This window comes from Penicillium griseofulvum, assembly GCF_001561935.1.
Source record: "Penicillium griseofulvum strain PG3 chromosome Unknown contig_84, whole genome shotgun sequence".
NCBI lineage: Eukaryota > Fungi > Ascomycota > Eurotiomycetes > Eurotiales > Aspergillaceae > Penicillium > Penicillium griseofulvum.
Window position 1 is genome coordinate 1,211,841 of NW_024467475.1, and position 18,970 is coordinate 1,230,810.

General features: G+C 48.3%; 8 protein-coding genes across 8 annotated transcripts; 3 read left to right on the top strand and 5 right to left on the bottom strand.

Annotated features, from left to right (window-relative positions):
• Positions 1 to 3: 3 nt before the first annotated feature.
• On the bottom strand, positions 4 to 1,564 carry pigc (phosphatidylinositol N-acetylglucosaminyltransferase; the record flags this gene model as incomplete). The annotated part of the gene is made up of 2 exons (XM_040792710.1): positions 4 to 1,181; positions 1,258 to 1,564. The coding sequence occupies 2 exons, from the start codon at positions 1,562 to 1,564 to the stop codon at positions 4 to 6; spliced, it is 1,485 nt and encodes a 494-aa protein (XP_040644677.1).
• Positions 1,565 to 2,321: 757 nt separating this feature from the next.
• Positions 2,322 to 3,893, bottom strand: PGRI_049980 (uncharacterized protein; the record flags this gene model as incomplete). The annotated part of the gene is made up of 1 exon (XM_040792711.1): positions 2,322 to 3,893. The coding sequence occupies one exon, from the start codon at positions 3,891 to 3,893 to the stop codon at positions 2,322 to 2,324; it is 1,572 nt and encodes a 523-aa protein (XP_040644678.1).
• A 2,018-nt stretch (positions 3,894 to 5,911) lies between these two features.
• Positions 5,912 to 6,526, top strand: PGRI_049990 (uncharacterized protein; the record flags this gene model as incomplete). Its single annotated transcript, XM_040792712.1, has 3 exons — positions 5,912 to 6,109; positions 6,167 to 6,233; positions 6,288 to 6,526. The coding sequence occupies 3 exons, from the start codon at positions 5,912 to 5,914 to the stop codon at positions 6,524 to 6,526; spliced, it is 504 nt and encodes a 167-aa protein (XP_040644679.1).
• Positions 6,527 to 7,090: 564 nt separating this feature from the next.
• Positions 7,091 to 8,660, bottom strand: PGRI_050000 (pantothenate kinase; the record flags this gene model as incomplete). Its single annotated transcript, XM_040792713.1, has 4 exons — positions 7,091 to 7,418; positions 7,469 to 7,997; positions 8,054 to 8,336; positions 8,445 to 8,660. The coding sequence occupies 4 exons, from the start codon at positions 8,658 to 8,660 to the stop codon at positions 7,091 to 7,093; spliced, it is 1,356 nt and encodes a 451-aa protein (XP_040644680.1).
• An 896-nt stretch (positions 8,661 to 9,556) lies between these two features.
• On the top strand, positions 9,557 to 12,197 carry PGRI_050010 (DEAD/DEAH box helicase; the record flags this gene model as incomplete). The annotated part of the gene is made up of 9 exons (XM_040792714.1): positions 9,557 to 9,927; positions 9,983 to 10,040; positions 10,094 to 10,229; positions 10,283 to 10,643; positions 10,704 to 10,783; positions 10,883 to 11,034; positions 11,102 to 11,295; positions 11,349 to 11,497; positions 11,581 to 12,197. 9 exons carry the CDS (start codon positions 9,557 to 9,559, stop codon positions 12,195 to 12,197), a joined length of 2,118 nt encoding a protein of 705 aa, XP_040644681.1.
• Positions 12,198 to 12,787: 590 nt separating this feature from the next.
• PGRI_050020 (polysaccharide deacetylase family protein) lies at positions 12,788 to 14,362 on the top strand (the record flags this gene model as incomplete). The annotated part of the gene is made up of 3 exons (XM_040792715.1): positions 12,788 to 13,854; positions 13,905 to 13,990; positions 14,043 to 14,362. 3 exons carry the CDS (start codon positions 12,788 to 12,790, stop codon positions 14,360 to 14,362), a joined length of 1,473 nt encoding a protein of 490 aa, XP_040644682.1.
• A 939-nt stretch (positions 14,363 to 15,301) lies between these two features.
• PGRI_050030 (glycosyltransferase family 31 protein) lies at positions 15,302 to 16,723 on the bottom strand (the record flags this gene model as incomplete). Its single annotated transcript, XM_040792716.1, has 2 exons — positions 15,302 to 15,625; positions 15,716 to 16,723. 2 exons carry the CDS (start codon positions 16,721 to 16,723, stop codon positions 15,302 to 15,304), a joined length of 1,332 nt encoding a protein of 443 aa, XP_040644683.1.
• Positions 16,724 to 17,418: 695 nt separating this feature from the next.
• On the bottom strand, positions 17,419 to 18,621 carry PGRI_050040 (phosphopantothenate--cysteine ligase CAB2; the record flags this gene model as incomplete). The annotated part of the gene is made up of 1 exon (XM_040792717.1): positions 17,419 to 18,621. The coding sequence occupies one exon, from the start codon at positions 18,619 to 18,621 to the stop codon at positions 17,419 to 17,421; it is 1,203 nt and encodes a 400-aa protein (XP_040644684.1).
• Positions 18,622 to 18,970: the final 349 nt, after the last annotated feature.

Consider the following 18,970-nt stretch of genomic DNA (forward strand, 5'->3'; position numbering starts at 1 on the left):
AGCTTAGTTCCAGTGGCGCCGAATGATCGGCCGGGCAGGATCCCAGGGACCGATCACAACGTTCTTGTACTTTTGCAAGCTGATAAGCCACCAACTGCAACCACCCATGACAAATGCTGTCAGAATGCTTCCTAGGACAGATCCAATGATGGCTGCTGTCCATCCGGCGCTCAGTGTAACACCAACAGCGCCACCGGCAACGATTACGAGGATCAGCGTCAGGACAACATGACCAGTCCATGACTTCTGTCGCAGTTGGCGTCGGAAAATGGGGAAAAGCCCAAACACTTCCATCGAGAATAGCATGAGACTAAACACGTGTGTTGTAGACGGTAGTCGGGACGCGAGCACGGTCGAGGCCATCACAGCTGCGTTCGTGGACAAGGAAGCAGGAAACTTGGTGGTGGCGCCTGCGCCTTCCCCACTTCCATAGTCGAAAGAAAATATATTCATGATTAAAAGCCAACAGCTCATCGCCCAGATAGAGTCACTGGCGGTAGACTTGGTAAGAGATTTCAAGATGGGACTGAGGCCCAACAGGGAGAAGTAAATAAGAAAGGCTGACTTGACCGTGGTCAAACGTTGGCGGTTTCGCGGTGATAACATTGAAACGCGGTGGGTATCTTGTGATATCAACGGGTCCGTAGTGCCAATGATGGAAGGGCCGGGAGCAGACGGGACACCACTCTGCGCTGTCAAATGAGCCACTGCGTCGATGCTTTCGCTGAAATCCGCGCTACTGCGGTTGAATTGCTCTTTTGATTCATTTCCAGACATGGACAGTCCAAGTCCGTGGATGGCGTTCGCCTTTGTATCATCGGGTTGTGTGTCATTGACGGGTGTATCGATGGCGCTGGCAAATGAAGTCGAACTGGATCCATCATCGCCTGCCGTGATCCCATCTGCACTTTGCACAGATTCTTCATGCTCCTTCCAGATCCAATTATCCCATAGAATCCAGCCTACGGCCGTACCCACACTTCCCCAGCAGACAATTGAGACAGGGCTCACTCGATCTTGGACAATGCCAACGAAACAGCAAATAAAGATAACCACCGAGCACACATGCTGCACAATCACAGTCGAATCAGCCACCAGAGGCCAGAAATCGTACGGCCGCACTCGGGGGTTACGCTGGAGGTGGTCGAGAAACGTTTCCGTGTCGGTATAGTTATCCGGATCTATGAACCGACCGTCAGCAACAGCGCAATACCAATCCTAAGCCCTGCACAGGGCCCAATTCCGCGGCATACATACACGATTGCTTAACCCAAAGCAACTTCTTCCAAGCACCCTTTCGCTTTCGACGCCGTCCAGCACCGCCCAGCTTCTTCCGCAATGCCGCAGCCGACCCAATATGGGCTCCGTTATCGCCGTTCAATGACCGCAGACTCTCTTCGTAGTTTGTGGGCGCTGAGCGGGCGCGCGAGAGTGAGGGCGCGAAGTACGCATCCTCGGGCGCTAGTCGATTAGGGTCGGGGAGGGACCGTTCGAGCTCAGGAGATTTAGACCCCGGGGCGCGGTTGGGATGGGTGTCGACGGGGATCGGGGGAGGAGACGTCATCGAGCACAGGTAGAACTATCGTCGGGTCATGGCGCGAGGAGGAAATATGCCCGATGTATAACGAAGATGTGAGCTTGTTGTCAACGAGGGCGCGACCCACGGGCATCTGCAGGCTGATTCAGCAGTTATCTATATACCGCACGTGACCCTGTCAGCCCTTGTTCTTCGGGTTGGATGGGTCGTTGGGATTCATTTCTCAGGGAATAAAATGTCCTCTTTAACATTAAAACATGTAAACTACATTTGTTTTATCTCCCCCGGTATAGTGAGGTGAATGGTTCATCGCTTAGCCTGAAGTATACATCTTATTTACTCACAATGTTCAAAGATATATAATTGGCATCAATTTAGAATATTTCCTTAAAAATAAGTACAAAATACATATGAGGCATCAAAAAGCCCCCCAAAGATAATTGAAGCATACCTAGGAAGAATGAGGTCCGAGAATCTCCCATTTGACCCGGTTCCGTACACAATGAAGACAGTGATGGATGTTAGATGACTGTATGGACCATAAAATAATCTGACAACTGTTTTTTTTTTTTTTTGGGCATGTTTTTGAAGTATGTACACATACACAAAAGCACTAGCACGCGCATGTACTTTCACTTATTTGAATAAAGGTTCTTGACTCAGTAGGCACAAGCCACGTTTGCCACAAGGGCGACCCGGCCTATCACACCCAGAACAACGAGGAGAACCCACTGGCCAAAGTCATCACTCGAAGACCGTTGGCCACACATCACCACATCGGGATCTAGAACTCCATTGCGGGCTTTACTTCCACCACGCGGGCTTCATCACCAGGACCGGCAGTCTTCCGAACATCCTCCTGAAGGATATTGAATTCATCCACACAACCCTCCCCCACATATCGGACTCCCTCCACACCAGGAACAGTGCACAGTAGACCCGTTCGATTGTCTATACCTTTGTAGAATTCCCGGGCTTTTTGAAACACAAGCTTGGCATCATCGGTATTGAAGATGCGCACCTGGTCCGACACATCAGACATCAGCTTGTATCGGATAGGGGCAATGGCATTATCATTGGAGCCCCAGGTGCTGCGGCGCCGCTTTCGAGGAGGTCTGATGGGGCTCCCGAGAGAGCGAGACTCATAGCGAGTTTTGGAAGTGGGAGTCGGCGAAACAGTCTCTCCCCACGACTGACGTGAAGCAAGTGGAGTCTTGTCTTCGTCTTCTTTGTTGCCTTTGGAAATGCTACTCGAAACCTGGCGCCTGGACCTCAATGGGGAAAGGACTGGCTCGGATGAGCTGGACTCAACATCTTCGGTATCCTCAATTGAGTCACTCTGTTTCTTCGGTGTGGAAGTCGAGGGAGGCGGGTTGAAAATGTCCTTCGGTCTAGTCAAGCGAGTGCATTTGCCTGCATTGTCGAACATGTATGGATTGAATAAAATCTTGTTCTCATCCGCGGACCTCCACAATTTGAGTCCGCATGCCCGAACAACTCCCTTCTTTTCGAGTTCGAGCCAGTCCAGCAGGTACAATCCTCTGATGCCCTTGGCCAAGCGCCCCGCGAGCTTGGGGCGAGGAGTTCCAAACACGACGAGCTCCTCAGGTCCATTCTGGGCATGAAGTATCATAATACGGTACGACAGGGCTCGACGGGCCTGAAATTTGAGAGTAATCTGAAAAATTGATATCTCACACTCATCACCATCTTCGTTAAAAGCCTGGAAGTTCTTCCAGGTCGATGGCGCACGTCCAGCCAATGCAGCCGGATGTTCAGTATCTGGATCACCTTCATGCCACTCCTCTAGTAGTTCGAGGATTCGGCCCGGGATTGGTTGCTTCGGGCCCAAGATACGTTCCACGGCCAACGAAGGAGGTTGAACGCTTGACTTGCCAGGCGTAGTTGGCAAATTTGGAGGTAGTCCCTTAGCAACCCGATCAAACGACAAGAACGCGGCGGGAGGGCTTGGACGGCGCTCAGGAGCTGCAGCGGTTGGTTTGGAAGTTTCTTTTTCTTCCGCAATAGTAAGCTCGCCAGAGGCGGAGAGGTGATAACTTACCCGGGGAGCGGTAGGATTGATGAAGTGAGTTCCTGGCGGAACCGGCTGGGATACATTGGCCGGAGCTGTTGGATCTTCCAGCAGGGCCTCGTCGAGATCAGTCATATCAGACGAAGTGGGTGTTGAGACTTGCCCGTCAATGTCGTCGGGCGCATTGGAAACAGCGCCCTGAGTAGCGGACCCAGTCACCTCGACACAGACAGCCGAGACAAGGGATGCATTACGAGCAGCCGGAGATTGCGCCGTGAGGACTTCCAGCTGCTCTGCCACCTCATGAACAATGTTGTCCGCCATATTGATAAGGATGACGATGGCCAAAGGAGAAAAGAGGGTACGAAGATTGTGGAATCACTATAAAACAGATGGAAGAATAGATAAGCAGGAGCCATAGAGTGAACGGGACACGAAAGAATCTGGGATACCACGTAAACAAATCGAAATTGAAGTGAAATTGAACCAATGGAATCAAAGTCCCAGTCCAGATGACAGGTTTCAGAACCACGAGAGAACAGAATGACGAAGAATTGAGAAGCAGAAGCAATAAAGTGAGCGTGAGACGAAGATGGGATACCACGTAAACAAATAGAAAATGAAGTGAAATCAAATCAATGGAAGGAAAGCCCCAGTGCAGGTGACAGCTTGCAGGTTTGTGGCAGGAGTGTAAACGTTTCAGAGTAGAAAGAAGCGGAAGGGAGAAGGAACGGCTCGGACGATGAGAAGATATTCAAGAGGAAGGTACCACGACAGTGACAATGGAAGGTGTGCTGATCCAACGACATCATATGGACCCCAGTACGGGAAATCCAATATCAGGTGGAATGAGATCGTTATGTTATCACATACTTCGGTCCAAAATGAGTGAGTGAAATATGCAATTTATATCCCGAACCGGGAGCGTTCTTATACAGTACCCAATTATCTTTTTTTAACGCCCAGTAATCAATAATTATTAGATCTTTAGTCTCGTTGTACACGTTCTCTAGAGATCTATAGCCGCATCACCCAGCCATTTAAAGGAGTCACCCAAGGAAGCACAATTGAAGGAAGAGGCCCCTATAATATTGATCTTGACTAGAGCAGAACCCAAAACAATAACCCGCAAGGACTTGAAACCACTTTTCTTGCAAGACCACTTGGGCGACTAAGCTTCCAACATGAAGCAATCATACCAAAAAAGAGGACAAACCTAGCATGACGTGAATAGTCAGCTAGCACATCTTCATCATTCCTCGTCTAAGATAAAGTCCGAGCCTAGAGACAGCAACTGCATCTTTTTGTACAATTTCCATAGGCCTTATAATGGGACGAGCTACATAGTTTGAAGCAGCATCAGTAAAAATACTCTCTACTGAGAATAATACCCAATTCCGTCGCGAATGGGCTAAATTGGGTTCATTTGCCTACACCAAAGGCATTATCGGGTGTGGTCAGACTGGAGTCCGTAACGTCAGAACTCGAGGAATTCATTTTGAATGTAGAAGGAACTTTTTGACGGTAAAAGCGAAGACCAAGAAGATTATAGTGGGACCTCCTCCGAGATATAGGGCGAAATCGATGTATTCAGGCATATGTTTCTTTATCGGTAGACAGGGAAATATATTTAGGTACATAGGCCCATATTCCGGAGATCCTATTACCGTATTCATGCATGCCATGTTGCCATAAACATCTACATCGGTGAAACAACATGATATAACTACTTGCACTTGCATTCTGGGGCTAAAAGCTATAGGTATATCTTGAAAGAGCAATTCCTACAGTATACTACAGATCAAGGACATGGTGCGCTGATGACCACACAACATCATATGAAATGGGTAAATACCACTATCCATATGTAGTATGCAGCCCCGAGCAAATAAAAGTGAATAGGATTTATTTCTTTAATATAACTAAACATGCCGATTTAAATATCAAGCTAGAAATGTTTAGATAGATCTGAATGTGCAATACGGACAAATGCTAGATGAAATAGTCATATTGGCTTTTTACGGGTGGCTGATCAAAGCTGCCCCGTGGAATCCACAGTAATTCATGAAATAAGATGAACAGAAGAGACAAGGCAGGGATTTGCATCTTCTAAGGCTTTGGATTCACCTGTTTCCAAGGTTAGTAAAACCGGCTTACCATTTACCCTTTCTGGCCACTCGTATATCTCATACTCAGTCTAGACACTGGTGTCTGTTCTAACTTCATTAAATAGATTGATATAAAGACGAAAGCTATATATAAAGGACATCCTCAGCATACCAACTCACTTGTTCACCTTTCTTCTCCAAACATTCGCTCGTCTATTTGATCTTCACTTCAAGATGCGATTCCTAGGACTCAGCGTTTTGGTTTTTGCCATTTCAGTGAGCGGTCAATCTACCTTCAAGAGCCAAGTGGCCGCTATAATTCCTAGCCCTTTGCCTGCCGATCCGCAATCTACTGCGGGTGGTACCAGAGCGACAACTAGTGGACAATATTGGGACCCGAGGGAGGCGATAAGTTACAAGGGTACCAAGATCGTGAGTTTGTTAATAGGGCCTTCTATTACTCTTATCTGCTACTAATGCAGACAATAGCATGTCAGCAAGGGCTGCATTTTGATTAATGATAGCAAACGCTGCGAGGAATATGGCGAACCCTACCGTACGTCGCATCATTGTCCCGTATGAAGTTAGGAATCCAAGCTGACAGCAGTAGACGTCGCGTCTGGACGTATTGATGTTAAAATGTCCGCTACCATCTATGCCGGTTTCGATGGTAATGACAAGTCTGACTACGTGGTTCCTACTTGCAAGATGACACCGGAATGGTCTCACGTGCCAAAGAATGATGATCTGCACTTCATCGACAACTGTCTCAAGAACATAAGAGATGAGACGATTCAGTGCTGTGACTCAAACACAGCCAATGAGGATAAGGTCCGCAATCCTTATTGACACCTCTGATTTTCGATGATCGTCGTTCTCTATGATTTCCCTCAATGAGATAGTGGATCTCTGGGGCTGCCGTTTCGCATCGAAGGAACAATATCTAGGGACTGGTGATATAGGAATATTCCACAGCATGTCACTGTGTGAAGATATCTTGAGGATTGTTGTATTTTGAAATTAGTTAGCTATCAAACTTGTCCGCGTTCGAAACTCCCACTTAAGCAAACCTCATCTCAAAGGCCTTTGTTTTGATCTGCTGAGATCACAAGGCCATTCAAAGTACATAACCAGTAGAAAAGGAATACAAAATGGAATTTATTTCTCTAAGATGATAACCGAACATATATGAAATTCAAGCAGGAAGCTAGAAATCTTTAGATCTAAATGTACAACATGGACAAATGCCCGAATTGCCACATTGGCTTTTCACAGGTGGCCAATTAAAACAGCCACTCAGTGCACAAAAAGAAGTCGGCAGAACATTGGTAGTTCATAGATTGCTTTCCAGGGGTATCAAGACTCAAAGCGGAATGGAGGGTAGGGTCACAATCATTTAGCCGTAATAAATGTTTATAGCTCACTGGACGACCTGCCATGTTGTTGGAGGACATTGTTATTTTGAACTAGGTTTCGGACCGCCTGCGGTGCGACCACCTCGTCAACACTGTTTCTTCGACCCCAGTTTTGTGGCTGGCGTCGGATGAAGGCACCAACGGCACCTAGGTAGCCCTCGTGGCGCAGGAAATACGCTTGCTTCTCGCCCTTGGACCAGAAACGAATGGCGTAGGAGAGGGTGTTCATCGTTTGTCGGTGACCTCGAATGAAAGAGCCTCCAAAGTAGATGTGTTTGACCGAGTGCTTTTCTGACTGCAGATATGCAATCTGACCAATATTATTACTAATCGGAGTTAGCTCGGACTTTCGGAGAATGCAAACAATGAAACATACCTGATAGCGTAGAGGAGACTCCGGCTCATATCTTCCGGATTGGGCTTAGGCCCATGGCTGGATTCACCAGACTCGCTGGATTCACCGGGCTCGCCTCGAATCAAACCCTCACCGTCCTCGGCCCCTTGCTCGGCGTCATTTTTCAACCGAAGCACCTTGCCGAAAGTACTGGCAATAGCTGTGCTCTTCAAACCAATCTTGGTGTAATCCATGCCGTATATATCTCCCACAAGCATATCCACTGCACTATTGTCTCCGCGGTCGGCCATTGCTAACATGTCGTCGAATGTCCGGGAGCCGGTCAACAAAGACATAAGGCCCCAGAACGTTCCACCTCCGAGATGTGTTCCGCCGACACGCTCAAACTGTCTTGGACCGGAGACTTTTATCATCGAAACTCCTGATCCTATATTGACGAGGAGATAAGGATAGACATCGACCCGGGCTTCGGCATATTGCATCGGTTCAGCATCGGCATCGCTGTAAGTGAAGACTTCGTTGGGGATCTCGGTAATGAAAAAGTCCAATCCTGTTTTGAAGCTGTTAGATCGTATACTTCATACTTGGGTATGTTCCAGGACTTACCAATGATCAGGCACTCCATCTCCTCTTCCCGTAGAATATTAACATTTAATTCTTCTTTCAGGCGATCGTAGTACTTGTAAGCGCCACCCCCGGTAGCTACCACGCAAAGTCCCTCTCGTGTTGAACCATTGCGCTTCTCGTGTTCCTCTTTGAGTTGTCGAATGAAGTTGATGCATAAATCGATCCGGTGGGTTTCAAAGTTGAGAAAATTAAGCCGACCGCCATTATCCGCAGTGTCCGGCTCTCGAGTGAAATAAACAAGCTTCGCAAGTGTTCCGCCAATCTATCAAGGTCGTAATATCCCGTTAGCCAAGCTTTCTTCTTGTGTGAAGGAATTGCCCTAGATTGCGGGGTGAACCGGTGTGCGGGGCGAAAAATCTGAATAGCTTACATCGACAGCCACATGGCTTACAACACCTGTATGATGCGGAAGTCGAATATCCTTGTTCTCATAGTGTACACCCTCTGCATCGACGGGACTCTTGGATCGTGGTTCGTCGTCAACGATGAATGCGCCCGTGACGTTAATCTTAACTGCTCCGGGATTGGTAATTGCAGCTTCCAAACGATTGGGGCGCTTCCGAGTATCCTCCCGATCAGATGCCATGATGTATGTTGTAGGAGGTAAAGACGTTGAACGACCAAAGAAGGTACCCGTTCCCAGGCTTACTGCGTATATCTCCTTCTACCCGGAACGGGCCCACGGGGTTTTCGGCTCCACTTTTCCCCTGGCCGAGCTAAACTTCCCGAGGTATCTGTCGATCTCATATACCGACATCATAGACTGACATCCATACGTCGGGCAATTGATATATACAACTTCCCAAGAATAACAGTCTGTCATCCGCTTGGCGCCTTAGATTTGCTTCAGAACGAACTGGGCCGAAATTAACTGCAAGCACATCGTCATAGATTGGCTGCGTGGGTGTTGAATGAACAATATAGCTAAGATACACAAAATCAGTCAAAGACGGTGCGTGATATTGTATCCCTAGAGCAAATATGCTAAATATCCCATGTTATATCTATATGTAGGCACAATGGGTAGACCACTTGGTGAATCACCAAAGGTTCAAACTTGGAATGTTCAGACGTACCTACATATCACCTCCATAGTGGTAGTCGTATTCTGTATGAACATACGAGTTACTAGGTACACCTAATGTACCTAGGTAGGAGATGATGTACCTATTCTGGTGTTCCATAGTGTCAGGGTGGGTTGCTCCTTCCTTCCGGAGGGAGGTACATCAGATGTACATCCGTATATTTGGGAGTTACATGTTGAGGTTGTGTCCGTTTGAGGTACCCCCGAGTAGAAAACGAATAAAGCGATTGCGATCGCGACCTGGTTTGTCATAAGCTGCAACCTTCCAAGGTTGGACCGCGCCGCAGAGCGTTTGTTGGGCCCACGCTTTTTAAATCTGTTTTTCAATTCTGCTCTTCCTCCTTCCTACCCACACCTGATACGAGATCCCTTTCCCATCCACAGGCTGTACCTGAATCATGGAATCATATGACGAGCCAGATGCCGCCTCGGCTTCTGGCAGTGCCTTTGTCGATGACTCGGTCCCAGCCGCTGAAGTTGCTTCGGTGGGTGCCAATGCCGGAGAGCTGCCTGTTCCAGGTGTGCTTTCTGGAGTAGGCCCTAATGCCGAATCTGCGAAAAAGGTTGCTCGTGACAAGGGTTGGACTGACCCAGTTCCTTTCGAATATTCTGACCTTGCTAATAGCAAGGATCATCGTGATTGGGCTGGAGTTGCTGCTCGTTACGAATGGAAGGATGAGTATGGTGACGTTGGCCCTGCCGTCCCTGAGCTGGAGGATCAGCTTTTCCGGGGCGAACTCATTATTCGCCCTGGCGCTAAACTCGACGAGTAAGTGACGTGAATCTGACCCTGAGCTTGACATCTAACATATCTTCTTCTCCAGGTTGAACAGCTACCAGGTCAACATCGAAAGTCCCAATGAGATCACGGCAGTTACCGAGGTTAGTCTGCGAAAAAAAAGTTAGCAACAATTTGAGAATCTAACAATCCATAGTGGGCCAACTTTGGTTTACACCCGGTCATGCTTGAGAACGTTCGTCTCTGTGGATACGAGCAGCCCACTGCGGTGCAGTCTTATGCGATCCCCGCTGTTCTGAGCAATATGGATCTTATCGCCGTCGCTCAAACTGGTATGTGTTGCGGAAGATGATGGTTGGGACAAGTCAATACTGACAAAACATAGGCTCTGGAAAGACGGGCGCGTTCCTCATTCCCATTCTTTCCAAACTGATGGGCAAGGCAAGGAAGCTCGCTGCTCCTCGCCCCAACACCGCGGAAAGATTCAACCCTAGGGAGGATGCTGTTCGAGCAGAGCCTTTGGTTCTGATCGTCTGCCCCACTCGGGAATTGGCTACTCAGATCTTTGATGAAGCGCGTCGTTTGTGCTATCGCTCCATGCTCCGTCCATGTGTTGTTTATGGCGGTGCTCCTTCTCGTCTCCAGCGCGAGGAGCTTCAGAAAGGATGCGATATTTTGATTGCAACTCCTGGTCGTCTTATTGATTTTATGGAACAGACTCACGTTCTTTCACTCCGTCGCGTTAGGTATGATTCTGACTCAGCTAATACAAATTGGTGCAATATTGGATGCTAACCGTGCTAAAGGTACACTGTCATTGATGAGGCGGATGAGATGCTTGACTCGGGCTGGGAAGATGAGTTCAAGAAGATCATGTCTGGAGGAGGTAAGTAACTGAGATCGTTTGCTATCTCATTATCCCACCTTCGCGTCGCGGCCTTGCGTTGCGGCGTTTGTTTGTTTGATTGTTGCTGACTTGAGCAAGATATGAATGAGGATGACGACCATCGCTACCTGATGTTCTCTGCCACCTTCAACAAGGAGTTCCGGAAACTTGCCAAGCAATATCTCAACCAGGACCATGTGCGCCTCCGTGTTGGCCGAGCTGGCAGTTCGCACCACAACGTTGTGCAGAATGTACGCATGCCCCAAAATTGTCAAGAGCTTGTAATATTCGAGCTGAATGCTAATGCTTATTTTCAAGGTTCACTGGATTGATAAGGACAAGAAGATGCGTGCGATCTATGACCTTCTGATTAGCATGCCGCCTGTTCGCACCTTGATCTTTGTCAACAGCAAGGAGCAGGTTGACTTCGTCGACGACTACCTCTACAACTCTGGAATGCCCACCACTTCCATCCACAGTGGTCGGACCCAGCGTGAACGGGAGGATGCTATGTGAGTACCCTTCCTCTGTAATTTCATTTTACTTTGCTGACCGACCAAAACAGGCGCGCCTTCCGAACTGCAAAGTGTCCCATCATGGTTGCTACCGGAGTCTCTGCTCGTGGACTTGATGTCATCAATGTGCTCCACGTCGTGAATTATGATCTTCCCAGCGCTATCCACGGAGGTATTACTGAATACATTCACCGTATTGGTAAGTCTTACTCCCGCTCGATGTGGCTTTTTCTCGCCACCCTCGATGAACCTGCCGCTAATATATCATTCCATTATCCACAGGACGAACTGCCCGCATTGGGAACGAAGGAGTCGCGACCTCTTTCTACAATGAACGCGATGAAGGCATTGCCGAGGATCTTGTTAAGATCTTGGTCGAATGCAACCAAACTGTTCCCGAGTTCCTCGAAGCATACCGGCCTGAGGGTGATGTGCTGGATTTTGACGATGACTCTGACAAGGACTTCTTCGATAACGCATCCAACGCTGGCTCCAATGCTGGTTCTGCTGCTCCTTCTGAAGTTGAGGCCGAGGTTGAGGCTGATGCTGAAGCTGAAGCTGAATCTGCTGCTGCTGAATCTGGTGTGGCCGAGGAGAGTGACAAAGCTGCAAGCAATACCGAGGATGCTGGCAATGAGCCTGCCGATGATGATGAGCCTGTTGCTGACGAGGAACCTGCTGTTCCCAAGCCTGATGCTAAATCCAAGTCAGAGGACGCTTCTGGATGGTGGGGAGCTGCATCAACCCCTGGCGACAGCAAGAAGGAGCACGACCCCAAGCCTAAGGAAACTCGTAAGGGTGGTCTGGAAGCTTCTGGTTGGGCCCCTAAGCCAGCTCCTAAGTCAGCTCCTAAGAAGTATGCCCCTCCCAAGGTTGAAGACGATCCATTCTGGAACTAGACCTCGACATTTCTCTGGTTGTGCTGAGCGCGGAAGATACGAACAAACACGAACGAATATGGAAACGATAAAAACAGAAAAGTGAACCAAAAAAATTGGAAACCTAAGAGTTCCAACGGAGACGACTTTTAGCCTGGACGAGTAGGATCAGATCTCACATTATGTGGCCCCGGAGGATGTTTTGACGGCTTGATCTCTCTACCATATGCAACCTACATCTGTGGAACCTACCCCGGTAGGGCCTTTTCTCCTGCATCTTGTATCGGGATTGAATTGGTTTTCGTGCCTACGCTACAACAACTACGGTGATATGGATGCAAAGGTACGGGGGATGTGCCGTACAGATCTTATGGGTTTTATGAAATTATCTAGTTTCATTTTTCATCTCCCGGTATACTGTAGGTTGTAGAGCGTACATATGATATAGATGTAGATATTTGACATGTATAGTTCTTGCCTGTACAAATGTGTAGTCAATCGTTCTTGACTCTTCGGACTACTCTAAGTAAATAGACGGCGGGTTTGACAACTTCCACCTTGACATCTTCAACCAAAGCACATTCAATCTTTTGCCAAGGGAAATTTTCATCATGCATTGTTTATTTATAGCTATTGCCGCTCTTTCATTACTCCTTCCATCCTCCGCTTTATTTCACGGGACTGCTGATCACGGCCACTGGAACGAACTCCGAGGGCTCACCCACAATACTGCGTCTAACACCACGGAGGTAAAGAAGCCAAGACTGCCTATTGTCATTGACACTTTCCAAAGACCAACTCACAATGATCTGGGATTCTGGCACGGCGCCGGCGAGAATCTATCCGTGCAACATGGACCGGGCTTCATCCGTTTATTCCCAACAGACCCGGACCAGAACTTCCACACACAGTTCGATTCAAACAACTGCTACAGCCTATTACACTGGTACAGTGAGTACCTGCACGTGGTATTCGAGGGCACGGATCAATTCAGCGTCTCTTTCAACCAACACAACGACGAATGCAACCCAAAACGCAGGCCTTTCCCCAGCGTTGCAGACTCCGTCCAGGCGGACCGGTATGTGGTTCATCCTGCCACTGAGTCATTTGATGATGATTGGGACGATGACGATGATGATGACTGGGATGATGATGACGATGACATGGACGCGGATGCTTGCAAGAAAAAGAAACATAGGCATGGAAAATCAAAGGGCGGCCGACCCAAGATCGTCAAAGGCCATAGCAAAATTCCAAAAGGAAGTCGAGAGCTATATATCCCTCTAACTCACTTTGATATTGATTTCAATCGTGTCGTGTCGATTTCGTTCCACGGGTTCTATACCAAGGAATCCGTTACTCTACATCGCGTGGAGATAGTGCCTGATGTTCCAAAGCCGTCGCGGGCAAACGGTCATTATCGCTTGCCTGGGAGATTGCCAAGTGGGAGGTTGGTTCTGCGTTGCTCCCGTCCGAATTCATTCGCGTTTGGTATCGATGATGGACAGCCGCAGTTTTCTCAGCGGGTTATGCGTATTCTTGACGAGGAGAAAGTGAAAGTTACTTTCTTTGTTGTTGGAGCTGGACTCAGGGATCGGTCGAGTAATTTCACGGAGTTTTATAAGGAGATGTTGAATAAGGGGCACCAAGTGGCTCTCCATTCGAACACTCATCCAAAGTAAGTTTACTCCATATATCCCACGTGAACAGACTAACATGAAGACCAAGGATGGAATCATTGAGAACCCTCCATGAGATTGATGACGAGATTATCCAGGCCATGAGAACCTTCAAAGACCAGCTGAATATCCAGTGTATGTCAGCCTCAATGCTTCCTTAGCAATGACTAACACGGAATATTCACAGCTTCATACTTCCGCCCACCATTTGGTACAGTAGCCGCCCGGCTTCGCCAGCAGCTCGCCCGACACATACCAAACCCGTATATTGTGAACTGGAGTGTCGATGTCGAAGACTGGCTGTGGGCAAATACCTCCACCCCAGAGAAACAACTTCAAGCGTTCTACCGCGGTGTAGAGAAGGGTGGGAATCTCGCCGTCATGCACTACTTGAACCCAACTACCATTGGGTACCTACCGGAGTTCATTCGACATATCAAGAAGGCTGGATACCACATTATGCGGATTGACCAGTGTTTGGAGGATGTATCCGCTCCCCCGTTGTGAATGGACAACGCCGTGAAATCTGTACAGATTCATAGCAGGACCTGTCCTGTTTGTATATCCTTAAGTGTATACTCTCTCTCTCCTAATTGGTGTCCTGACGCCATCCGAACAATGCTATCCTTCCTTCGTTTCTCTACATATACAGTGGGACCTCCGAAATATTGGGCCAAACCAAAGTACCTAGATATACCCCCCTGTATACTGCCTTTTGAATTCTGCTAGTTCTACTAGTATAAAACTTCGAATATATTTAGCTTCTATACACGCGATATAAGGCTGTGATGCTAGTAGAAAAGTTGTAAAAAAGTCGCTTGCACAAATTAAGCCTTTTTCGCATTTTTTCAGTACTACCTAAACAGAATTATATCCGAGGAGACTACTAAACATACCACTGGAAAGGCCGCTGAAAAGACATCACTTGGCCGTTTATGCGGCTCTGTATACTTGTGGCAGTATACTTAAGGGGAGGTGGTATAAAGAGCGGTATATCTACGTACATATATTTGGCCCAATATTTCGGAGGTCCTACTGTATATTTTAGACATCTGAATTAGTGATGGAGGAAACAACACTTGGGATTTCACAAATTGAAGTGAGAATCCGCTCAAGTGTGTCGAAGACGTGTATTGACCTAAAGCAATAGCATATATAGAAGGGTTCAACCAAGCACCAACGCCAGACATAGCTTGTCTATTCAAGCTGATCAGTCACAGAAATGAAATGTAATACAGGAACACGGGAGAGAAAAAAAAAAACACAAGTTCTCCAGACCGAGCTCAAATCAGCCGGCATGCCCAAGCAATCGCCAAAGCGTCATACCTCGCTCTCAATGCAAGCAATAACACACATAAAACCCCGATAGATAGCAAAAAAAGGATAACATAACACGGAGATTTTCAGAAAAAGCAATACCAGTATCGACACATAGTATCACACCCCTTAATCCCCGAAATCAGGCTTCCGACACAAGCCCTTCTTCTGTGTCATATCGCGAATGCGACTAGGGATCCAGCCTGAGGTCGCATCACCGAGGGCATTTCCAAGGCGCGGGTTGTGACTCGTGTAGCATTTATCTTCGCGGAATGCGAATTGCACACATGATTTCTCCGTCTCGCAGATTAAGCGACAGTCTTCGAAGGTTTTGGCGAAGGGCTGCTCATCGCTTGCCATGTTATTCCAGTTTTGGCGTTTGGGTTGACTGCTTATTTCTGGGGAGATGTATTCGCGGAAGAGGTCGCCGTGGAGGAGGATGCGTTTGTTTTTCTATGAAGGGGATCTGGTTAGGAAAGGTAATTGTGGTATGGAATGAAGGGGAAGGGGATTAAGTAGATTATAGGGATTGGGTTCACCCACATCACGCCAGCGCTTTTGTTCGAATTTCCATAAATTCTCGATGTCGGTTGGTGAGAGATGGTGGAGGGATACGGCGATGAAACACCATGGTTTCCGGTAGAAGTCTATGGTGAACTCGTCCAGTTCGCCGATATTGGAGTTTTGAATGATCGGCCATGTGAAGTGTAGATTGACGCCTGCGTCGCTGAGGACCTTGCCTAGCACGCAATCGCCAGCCCAATGATGATCTGTGTATTGGTTCAGCTCGACCTCACGCGTGGTGTATTCGTCCGAGGCACGTTGTAGGGCCGGGTTCGAGAGCACGAAGCCCGAGCCTCCATGGGCGAAAATAACATCTGCGATCTGGGTCTCGGTGCCGAGATAGTGTGGCTTTGTGTGGTCGAACCGGGCCAGCCAGGTCATGACCGTTGGCCAGGAGATGTAGGTGTCTGCTTCGATGAAGACGAACCACTTTGCGTTTGGCTTGTGGCGTAGCGCTTCCTGTGCCATTGGGAGGAACTTCCATTTGTCGAGCTTCCAACCTGGGTTGTTCGGTTTTCCGAGGGCGGAGTTTGCTTCGTCGGCGAAATCTTGCTGTTCTAGACCCTTGCGGCCGTATTTCAGGATGCGGTGGTAGAAGTCGAAGTCTGGGTTGTTCTTTGCGGAGCTGTCCATGTCACGAAGGACATCGTGGATTTTGACGCCTTCGATTTCTTCTTCGAAGTCGGAGTATATTACGAAGTTCGGGACGCATCGTAGGGTTGTGTTGAAGTGGATGGGGACTTTCTCGCGGGATTCCGTCACTCCGGTCTTCATTACCACGAGTACATCTTCGATGCCGGGTAGAGGTGGGCAGAATGGGGCTGGTTCGCCATTCTCATCGAGGACCGGGGTTACCTCTGTTGTTGTTGTGAAGTGAGGCTGCCATTGGCGATTGTGACTGGAGAAGGAGCTGATGTGGTAGAGGAAGAAGAGCGCAATGATGCTTGCAACTGCAATCAGGCGACGACTGGACCGGCGGGGGACCATTCTGAGGAATTTGAGTACGCCAAACAGGAAATAGATCAATTGGTCATTCTTTGTTTTTGTTCCAGAGCAGTTGCTCAGGTGAAAGACCGTTTACCGTGTTCCCCTCTCCTGTTGAACCAAAAGGGCAAAGAGCTGGGGAAATGTGGACGCTAAGATGATCGACGTAGGTTCGCTGCTTGCTGACACATCGGACGCGTAGGCCAACCTTGGAAGTGGAATTTGGTTTCAAATACTTGCCCCTTGAATTGAATATGTGTTGCTTCAGATATAATAGCTGATTCATTTACTGTAATATCGAGATATCCCAGACTTCATTTCAGGGGCTAAAGAGCTTCGGTCCCACACGACGTCAGGATCCACCTAGGATCAGCGGCGGGCAGTGCAGAATATAAGGACACATTGAATAGCTGAACAAATGAATATTTGAAGCATTCAAGAGTTCAATCGGTGTCAATTATATACAGCATATCCCCTTCTGTACATAGTTAGCCTAGGGTAGCCTACCACGCTATGCGGACAAGACTAAAACGCGGTAGAACGATTAAAATATGTACGGGATGTGCATGGCAAGCTTCTATGTATAAGGACATTATATAGATATACAGTACTACATGAATTGGATACCAGTAATTGATTCAACTACAAGACCGACAAGACCATTATTTATTCATATTGAATTGTACATCTCCCAAGTATCACTGCGCAGCTTGCGTCTTCTTCTCAATCATCTTTGTGTGCAGCTTAACCAACTCGGGAATAATAATACTCTCAATCTCAATGCCATCCCGACTGGTCTCATCAATCTGCTGAGCATCCGCCTGCTCCAGAGTCGACGAATTCCCCTTCTTAGCCTCCGCCAACCCAACCAGATCCTCAACACCGGAGATACTCTTACTGCGCCTGGTCTTGGGAACCCGGATCCAGCGCTCATGCGGCTCATCAGGCGTAATGAAAACCACCTCCCACTTGCGGGTGGAAAGCAAATTGCCAATCACCAGGTGGTGAGAGTAACGCTGCAGTGCAGTGCGCGCCTTGTAGACAAGCAGCGATGGATCTGTCTCCAGTTTGAACGAGACAACCATACTGCCCTCCGGAGCCCATCCATCCACCAACTGGTGAAGAAACTTGGGCACGGGATCGAGGTTGACGACGAGCTTCTTGCTATTTGACGAGGGCTTTTCTTCATTCTCGCCCGTGTAGATTTCATTCGATGAGATTGCGCTGCCCTGCATATGGGGAGGCAACTCTCCAGATTGAATCTTGTGCTCTGCCATGCGGCTGCGCGGGATGAAGAAATCACTGACAGCAGCCGCAAGGTAGAATAGCGCATTCGGGCCAAGCGGTCGCATCAGCTTCGCGATCGACCGAAGCTCGAACATGTACTCAGAGACTGTCGTGAACGGCAACAGGAGGAGACGGTTGTGCTGTTTGGCATACCGGTATTTCCGGAGCACACTGCGCATCTGGTCTTGGTACTCGTCGCGCACCATGATAGGTCCATGGTCTGGGTTGGAGGAGTCCGGCGACGCCGGCGCTTCGTCCATGAAGTCTAGGAAGCAATTGGTTGAGTGACTGTAGTGTCGCGAGTATGGTAGAAGACTGTACTGTCGGTGCAGGAAGATCACTGCGTATCCCTGCTCAAGGAAGTACTCTGCTGATGTGGCACCTCGAGTTCCGGCAGAGAAGTTGTCGATGAATCGTACGGTTTGCGCTTCCAGTGGTACCGTTGTGCCACCAGATGTGACGAGTACTACTCGGCGACTTTCCTCCACGTGAAGGTCAATGAATGCGCGTGCGAGGGCTTCATGTCGTGGTAGGTCCTTTGGTGGGGGGTATTCGTTGAAATAGACGGATTCTGCTGCCGCTGGTGACATTTCGCCGACTAATGGGGAGGCCATTGTGAATGATGATAGAAACGCTGGAGGGAGATGGTTGAACAATTGCGATCGTAAGATCGGCCGTTGAGGTGAACTGCAATTAATAACGTTGGAAAAAGCCGAGGATGCCGCTTCGCGCCTTTATACCTTGGTGGGGTTTTTCTTTGATGTCGGTCAGCTTTCCACGATTGGCCGAGGATGTGGTTTTTGTTTCAGAATATCGAATTATTCTTTGTGTTGTACATGCAACTGGCTTTTTCAAGGAAACTGGATAGCTAGGTTGAGCTACCCCTCCATCATATGGTATAGACGTTGAGATTGAACGGCCTGATCCGGCACTAGCGCTCCCGTTTGACCGATCCGTGACTGT